The sequence below is a fragment of the Castor canadensis genome, chromosome 6 (genome assembly GCF_047511655.1).
Source record: "Castor canadensis chromosome 6, mCasCan1.hap1v2, whole genome shotgun sequence".
In the NCBI taxonomy this organism is placed as follows: Eukaryota; Metazoa; Chordata; class Mammalia; order Rodentia; family Castoridae; genus Castor; species Castor canadensis.
The window spans coordinates 11,614,843-11,623,282 of record NC_133391.1 but is presented as its reverse complement, the minus strand read 5'-3'; the positions used below and the strand labels follow the sequence as shown (position 1 = coordinate 11,623,282).

The 8,440-nt window shown below is 52.1% G+C and overlaps 1 protein-coding gene across 1 annotated transcript; it reads right to left on the bottom strand.

The window, feature by feature from the left end:
* Positions 1–340: 340 nt before the first annotated feature.
* Positions 341–6,264, bottom strand: Fkbp6 (FKBP prolyl isomerase family member 6 (inactive)). Its single transcript, XM_020161869.2, has 8 exons — positions 6,079–6,264; positions 5,871–5,988; positions 5,461–5,550; positions 4,237–4,439; positions 3,068–3,187; positions 1,698–1,892; positions 1,470–1,579; positions 341–431 (listed from the first exon to the last, which is right to left on the bottom strand). Exons 1-8 carry the CDS (start codon positions 6,241–6,243, stop codon positions 341–343), a joined length of 1,092 nt encoding a protein of 363 aa, XP_020017458.2. The 5' UTR covers positions 6,244–6,264.
* Positions 6,265–8,440: the final 2,176 nt, after the last annotated feature.

Here is an 8,440-nt window from a genome sequence, read left to right as displayed (position 1 = left end):
TAATAAAAGCCTGATTCTTCACTTCAAAGTCCAGCTAAACTGTCTCACTAATGATGACAGATGTCCCAAGCTACTGCAAGGAGAGTTTAGTGTCCAACATGAAAATACGTTTTTAAAAATGTTAAAATTCAAGGCTTCCCAAATGTAAATTTAACCTCCAAATCTTTCCAACAGCGTCGTCCTCTGGGAGAAGGTCCTCAGCAGCGCATTTTGTATTACAGTTGTGTCATTAGCCTCAACCACAGAGCACTACAGTCTCTGGTAGCCAAGGGGCACAGCACACTTCTCTACTGGAAAGAATCCTCAAGCCTCCCATAGTACACCAGCCCTCCCGTTACCTTCAGTGTCCTCCCGCCACGGAGCCATTTTCGAAAGGAGCGAACATTCGTTGACACATCTCCTTCTCCTTATCCACGTAGTCCCTATAATAGCTGTGGAGAGAAAGGCGACCTGTAGCTGGTAGGGGTGACATCTGATGGCTGAATTCTCTGCTGGAAATTCAGCAAGAGGGTGGAGGTGGGGCTGGAGAGGCAGAGAGACAGGCAAGTCTCCTAAGCCTGTGCAGAAGGCTCTGGATACAGTGCCATAGTAAAAGATGGTGGCTATTAAGGCTGGGAGCACCATCTACAGGCCCCAGGCCAAGTCCTGCCCAGTGACACCATACACTCAGCAGCCTCTGGCTTCACTGCTAAGGAATGGTCTGATCCCAAAACTTCCACATCTAACTTGAGAGGACAATACTGTCCCACAGTGGAAAGAAAATTCCTGAAAAGCCACGAAAGGCCAGAACTGGATCCAAATAGAAGAGGTGGACATACCTAAGTGGGAAGACACCTTTAACTAGCAATCTGATCCAGTATTTAATGTTAAGGGGAGCAGAGATCACCAGCATGCAAAAACAAAAATATACCTTAAAAACGGTGGCTACCTTACTCCTTATTACTATTAATTTTGTGTGTGTGTGGCAGTACTGAAATCCAGGCCTCAGACTCTGCTAGACAGGCTTTCTATAATGTGAGCCATGCCTCCACAGCCCAAGTGACTCTTATTTATAGGATATTTTCAAAGTTTCCTACAATGAACACATAACCTCTCTGATCAGCGAGGTGAGTCAGACCTGGCAGGCCTGTCTTTGGTCCCAGCAGTACCTATGGGACACCACAGTCTGTGAGAGCAGCAGTAGGTTTTGGGTGGTGGGGTGGGCAAAGTCTGAAGCATAACACCCTTTTAGAGTAGCCTGGGCCTCATCCCCAGGGGCCACGGATCTGCAGGGTGTCGCAGCAGGGAGTGAGGAAATAGAGATGAAATGTGGCAGTCTGTCCCCTCTCCACTGAGAAGTGCTGGTCTAGGGCAGCCACCACTTCAGGAAACCAACTCCCAGCAGGTCTGGGCAGCATCCCAGGCAGCGCTCTACCCAGGTGGATGGACCTCTCAGAGCCTCTGGCCACATTACTGCTGCCAGGTCTCACCTGGCCAGTTTCCTTAGCTCGTTATTGATGTCGTGATTGAAGGGCTGCTCCTTCTGAGCTCGAACCAGAAAATCGCGGGCCTGCTCATACTCGGTGAGGAGGATGCTAGCCTGTCATGAAAAACAGGACTTTAGAGGCTTAGGAATATGGAAGCTGGGCAGTGGCTGAGCTGAGCCCTGCTGCTTCCTCTTTGTGGGGGACTGCCCTCCCCTCACCACCACCACTCACCTGTCCACACCTGAAGAGGGCCTTGGCATTCCTTTGGTCAATGATCAGAGCCTGCTCTCCAAAGCGCAGGGCCATGGCAGGTCGGTCAAGCTTCAGGTATGAAAAGGACAGGTTAAGGAGAACAAGAAGCTTGGCTGACTCCACCAGGTGCTGCTCCTCAGGGGGTGCTAACCGCCGATGGAGAAGCCTCAAGGCCTGAGGAGAGAGGAAAGGCAGAGGGTCAGAGTTACAATCCTACCCTCAGAGAAAGCCCCGAAGAATTCACACACACAACTATCAGAGCAAAAACCAAAGCAAAACAGAAAACAAAAACCAAGGTTACCAGCCGGGAGTTGTAGCACATGCCTATAACCCCAGCACTCAGGAGGCTGAGGCCTAAGGGCTTCAAGTTCCAGTCCAGCCCGGGCCACACAGCCTGACCTTGTCTCCATCAAGAAAAAAAAAAATTAAAAACAGAAAACCAAATTCAGCAGAGCTGCAGGACGCACAATCAATATGTCAAAGTGGTGTCTGACCGGAAGCGGCACACAAGACTCTGGCTGTGTGAGGCGACACTCAGCCTCTACTCCTTCCTGATGAAGGGATGAGGACAGGGGAAATCAGTAACAACTCAGTGTGTAGAGTGATGGCAGCATGACAACCAATGTGGCAGGGCAGAGCAAAGCGTCACAGCAAGCAGGCCTAACCCTAAGCTCAGAGCCCGACTGACCTGGAAGGGGCAGAACCAGGAATGAGTTATTAGCAGGTACAAGGGTGGGAAACTCAGAAGTCTATTTTCTGGAGAAGTGGAACCAAAGAGGCTCTTGACTCAGGGATGGGAGACAAGTGTGTATGATCAGACAGTCTCACCAGCACATAGTGAGACCACTGTCCTGTGTCCCAGCTCGCCACACATCACAGTAGTTAAGCACTGAGGCTGGGCAGAAGATGTGGGGCTATTATTCTACATAGGGAGCTTCACACTCACCAGCCTGGTGAGACCCGAACTGCCCAGAAAGTGAGACCCAACTGTGTCAGAGGGACACAAAAACCCTTCAGATGGCAAACAGGTGGAGAAATCAGGCTTGGAAGATTTTTAGAAAGTAATACTCATTTCTTTCTAGAGCAACGATGGGACAGTCTTAAACATCTAGGCTGGGTATGATGGCTCACACCTGTAATCCCAGGCATTTGGGAAGCAGATATAGGAGGACTGCAGTTCCAGGCCAGCCCAGGGGCGAAAGTTAGCAAAACCCAAAATCCCAACCATACCACAGCAGCGTAACGACATTTTTCTAAATGGGTGCCCACAGAGCGGGAAAGCGAGGAGTCACATCTTAAGCGGGGAATCTCAGGCTCTGCGCTTCCACCTGACCATCAAGCATCCTTACCCGCTTGTACCTCACTTTGGCATCATAGAAGCGGTTCTGGCGGAAAAGGTGGTTACCAAACTCCCTCTCAGTTGCTGCCACTTTGAGGACCTTCTGAAGTGGAAACTGGTCTTGTTGCTCCTGAAGGCCAAAGACAAAGACACCCAGAATGGAAGCCACAGGCACAGCAACGCCATAGCTGTCAATGTCCCCATGTAGACTAGCAGCTTCTGTATACTGCCTGTGCGCAGGGCCACCTGAGCCCCACAGAGGCCAAGGCAGGTTGGAGTTATAACTGGCTCCATTTTTACAGAGTGGGGCTGCTTTAGTCCTCCTGCGCTGTCCCCTGAAGTCTCAGCATCCATGGACTTGGCTAAAAACTGAGGGAGCTGGCCAAGCCCAGAACTCAGGGCTGGCTCACAACCGTTTATGCAACAGGCACTAACAGGCTGTTTGCTCAGAGCCTTAGCGCTCTCTATTGTCTTTGTGCTCTGCCCTGGCTTCACTTTGGAATCCTCTGTGGAACCCCAGGAGTGGGCCCCGAGGAGAAGGTGAGAGGCTCACTTGGGATACTGACAATGTAACTGGAGCGACACTGTGTCATATGGAGCACAACCTGGGACGGCCATCTACAGCACATTCACTCAGTGTGCAACATGACGAAGACAGTGCATATGACTGCTCAGGGTATGAGGGCCTCACGTCTATGGGATGGCACAAGCAAAAGGCCATGAAGATAAGGTAACAGACTCAGATTATGAGGACAGTGACTGCGGATCCCAGTTTTTCTGAGACTGCTCTGGTTTTTACATCAATGTCCTGGGTATCTCATCTGGTTAACAGCCCCTTCCAATCTCCAGGCCTGGGCTGGACCATCAGTTCCACAGTGGCCTTGGTTAAGAACTGTCTCAATGCCTAACTTGCAGGACAACGAATGTTAGCAGTCTTGCAGAGAGAGCTAGGCCAAGGGTGACTGAATACTCAAACTCAGACTGCTTATCTATAACCCACCCACAACCTTGCCTGCCCCTGCATATCTGCCTCAGACAAGACCAGGCCAGGGGGATGCCCCTCACCACCACATCACAGGAGACCTGTGATCATCAGTAAGGCAGGCCATCCAGGACCACCACCCCAAACACAAACCCATCCTCTCTGGAAAGTGCCATTGTCTGCGCTCTGGAACTTACAGCTGAGAGGGCACAGAACTTGTCTGACTCGGCAGAATCAAGGAAGTCAAGCAGCTCAATCTCGAACAGGACAGTGCTGTTGGGAGGGATGAGCGGGGGGCAGCCCAGGGTGCCATAGGCGTAGGTCGGCTTGAACAGGAACCTAGCCAGCTCCCCTCTGCGCATGCTCAGAAGGCCCAGCTCCATGCCCCACAGTGTGATATCTGGCAGGTGGACAGAGAACATGCTTGATGTGTGTCCAGCAGCCTGCTCAATGCTATCAAGGCTCTTCCCCTCCAGGTGCTACCACAGGCCTCCTGAACCGTGGTCCCAACCCTCTTCCCACAGCTCCACCATTCCCAGACTCCAGCTTCCCCAGTGTCTACAGTATAGATGGGCTTCCACATCTCCATCACAAAATCCCTTCCTCCTGCAAGGTCTTCCTCCTCACTCCATGCCTGCCCTCTACCTTGACTGAAATCTCACCTAAACTTCAGGGCTCATTTTGAACCCCGTCTTCCATGAAGCCTTCCATGACCCTCTGAGCTGTAATCAACTGTGACCTCCTTTGAGCGCTCACAACACTGCTTCCACTCCCTGAGTGCAGGCCTTAAAGGCAGGGATGTTCAAATTCCAAGTATTTCACTGTACTTCCTGTTATTTCACTATACATGATGGGGAAACAGCAATCGATCAATATTTACTTCATGAATGATCAGAACTGAGAGCCAGTAGCTCATGCCTGTAATCTCAGCTACTCAGGAGGCAGAGAGCAGAAGGATCGAGGTTTGAAGCCAGCCCCTACCTCAAAAAATACCCAACACAAAACCGGGATGGAGGGGTGGCTCAAGTGGTACAGTGCCTGCCTCGTAAGCCCTGAGTTCAAATTCCAGTGCTGCCAAAAAAAGAAAAATGCCCAAAGAGTAAGTTAGGATGATACCAGGCGGGCCATTTCCCAAACAACCAGGTCTCAAGGGGAAAAGAGAGAGAACACAGATGTGTCCCCAAAACCCAGCCTCAGAAACACCAACCCTGCTTGCTATTCAGGAGGTAAAAACAGGAAGTCTGAGTTCCAGACCCACTTACAGAGACGCTAGCTTAAAAACAAAAACCAAAAGCCCTGGTGGCCTGGCTCAAGTGGCCCTGGGTTCCACCCCAACTCTAAGGATCTGCCAATCTGAAAACACTGTGCCTTAGCAATCTGGCCCAAGCGAACTCTTCTTTTCCAGCTCAGTCTGCACTTACCCTCTCCCAGTTTCATCAGCCGAGGGGTTTTCCTATAGCAATTTGAATCAAAGGGCTTGTCCATGTGCTCCAGGTATCCAGAATATTTCACTAGAACAGAGGAAAGAGACCAGAGTGTGAGAAAAACGGACCCAAAACGCCCCGATTCCACGACACTGGGTCACTACCCAAATCCTACAGAAGCTCCTTGAGTTTAGGTGGCCTGACACCATAGCCACACGGAGACCCTTCTTTTTGTGGATGCCCGCCCTTGGGCCCCGAGGTTCAAGGGCTCTGCGATGCACCTTATATGCAAAAGTGAAGTGGGTCCTCATAAAAATTTTTTTTCTTTTTTCTAAAAAGTGGCCTCCATCACCCCGTGCTATTGCTTATATCCCCTAGGTCACAGGACAGTGAATCTGCGACCGTACCAAGCACCGATGCGTCAGGTGTCACCAAATCTCCAGCTCCCTCTCGGATGACATCCTTCAGCACGCCCCGGTCCCCGGAAATGTCCAGCATCCTCTGACTTAACCGCTCGTAGGGCGACTGGAGAGAAACACAGACCTCAGAACTCCGATTCGGTCACCCCGGCGTCAGCAGACCCCCCTCCCCCCACCCCGAGCCGGGGGTCCTCACCTGGCCGGGGGCGTCGTCCCCTTCCACGACTCTGGAGTTCCGGGCGCTCCCCAAGGCGCGCGCCTTGGGACCGCACAGACCCCCCCTGGGGCTGGGACTCCGGGTGGTTCCGAGACCGCGGCCCAACACCCTCGGCACCCACGAGTCCGCTCCGGACCACGGCATTTCGTTCCGGGGCCTCGAGGACGCACTCATGGTGGCGCTCCAACTGCCACCAACGAGCCCTCACGCTCTACAAACGTGCTCGCGACTCACGAGGACGTGGCAGGCACGTGACCACGGCGGCTGAGCATGGGTCACGTGATGGGGCGCGCTGAGCGGGAGGCACGCGATGGGGCGGGACTGAGCGTGATCACGTGATAGACACGCATGCGCCGTGTGACAGCGGAGGAAGCGCAGTGAGGCACTCGATGAGGGCTTGCTGAGTGTAGGATGCGTGATGGGGACAAGAGTGAGTGTGACCCATGTGTGGGAGAGCTGTTAAGGTGTTGGGGACGTGCTGAGCCCCGAGGGGCATGGGATGGGGGCTGGCCAAACATGGGCACTGTTAGAGTGAAGGAAGCTGGACGAGAGGTGAGGAGACAGCTCACTACATCAGCACAGGCTTTACTGGGAAGAAGAAACCTGCGCATGGGTCCTGAGCAAGAGAGCTAGAGTCCACTGCCACTTATAAACTGGGGCAGTTATAGGATTTTAGTGGGAGGTCACTGGGCAGGAAAATTCTCAATCATCCCTGCTCCTCCTGAGATGGATCAAGGGCGGGTGGGGAATTTCTACTAAAGGGTAAAAGGGGATGTTTGGTATTCTTTAGGGCTGGGTGGGGGGTTTCTAGTAAGGGTAGAAGGTCAGGTTCTAAGGTGGCTGCCCTGTACTCACCTTAACAGGCACATGATGGGGATAGGACTGAGCTGGGCCTGGGGCACATGACGGGGTACACCGAGCCCCCATGGCACACTTGAGGGCAGACTGAGGAGCCATGTGTGACGGGAGCAAGCTGAGCGTGGCGCGTGATATGATAGGCCAAGTAACAGAACCATAGGGGAAGTGACATCAGAACAGACCAAAGAGGGCCACGTGAGTGTGCTGGGCGTGATGGCGTGACGGAGTACAGTGAAGTAGGTTGAGGAAGCTCCAGTGCGGGAAGGTGGTGAGGCACGTGGGGAATCGCTGGCCACATGGCCAGGGAAGCTGGGGAGGACTGCAGAGCTGTGGCGACCCACAGGGTGGCCTCTCAGTGACTCGCATTTTCCCTCCTCCACTGGGCTGTGGAACAATTTAGCCCTGAGAACACTAACATCAATCTGGCCAGTTCTTGAGAGAAAAAGACATTTTTTGTGTTCTCATCAAATGCACCTGTGCTGCACTTCCTCCCACCCCCATCCTGGCACAAAGGAAGGACAGACCTTGATGTGACTGCCTCACTCCCATTCCTGGGGCCCCTTCCCTCCTGCCTGGGCATCAGCTGTATTAAAAGTTCTGGCCTGAAAGCCTCCGCGCCTCCCTTTAGCCCCATCTCCCTCCTGCTGCAGGTGCCCCTTGCTACTCTTCATTAAATAGCTTCTCCAAAGGTGCTTGCAAAACTGTTTTCTATTGTCTCACCCTGTGAGTCCTTTCTACCCCCTTCCCCAGCTCCGTGTCACCAAGAAAAAGAAACTGCTCTGCTGGGCACATCCACCCGCCATCTCTCTGTTCTCAGTTAACAGACTTGTCAGCAGTTGACAAAGCTGACCTCTCTGATCTCTTAAGAGCTTTTTTCTCTTGGCTTCTGTATCAGTGTTCTAGCACGGGTGTGACAAATGACCACAAACTTAGCAACTTGAAGCAACACCTTATCTCAAGGTTGAGGAGGTGAGAGGCTCAGTATTGTTTTCACTGGGCTAAGATCACTTAGTGGACGCCCTGAGAAGAGTCAACTTTGTAAGAAATATGTTCACCTCAAAGAATGGACTCGGAGACAGGTGGAGTACAGTGAAAGTGGGACTGTAATGGCAGTCTTGCAAGATCAGGTGCCCAAGGAACAGAGACCCCAGAAGCTGTTACAATAAGTACTTGTTGCTAGTGTGCAGGTCCCTCCCCCAGTTCCTCGTTGGCTGAGTACTATAGGGTGTACATTCTTTTTATGGACATTGCCTAATTCCTATTGTGTTATTTTAAAATATGCCTCTCTTGGGATTGGTCAAAATTTTAGAAGTGGGATCCATCTCTTCCTGTGGTGGGAAGGCCTCCCTGTGATACCTGCTTTTTTGGGACAGTTTTACCAATTTCCTCACTCCTGATTTACCCCTCCCTGTGTAAGTTCCATTATTAGTTGCCCAGCCCCCAATATCCGCAAGCTGATTCAGAAGTAAGCAGCTAGGCTTCA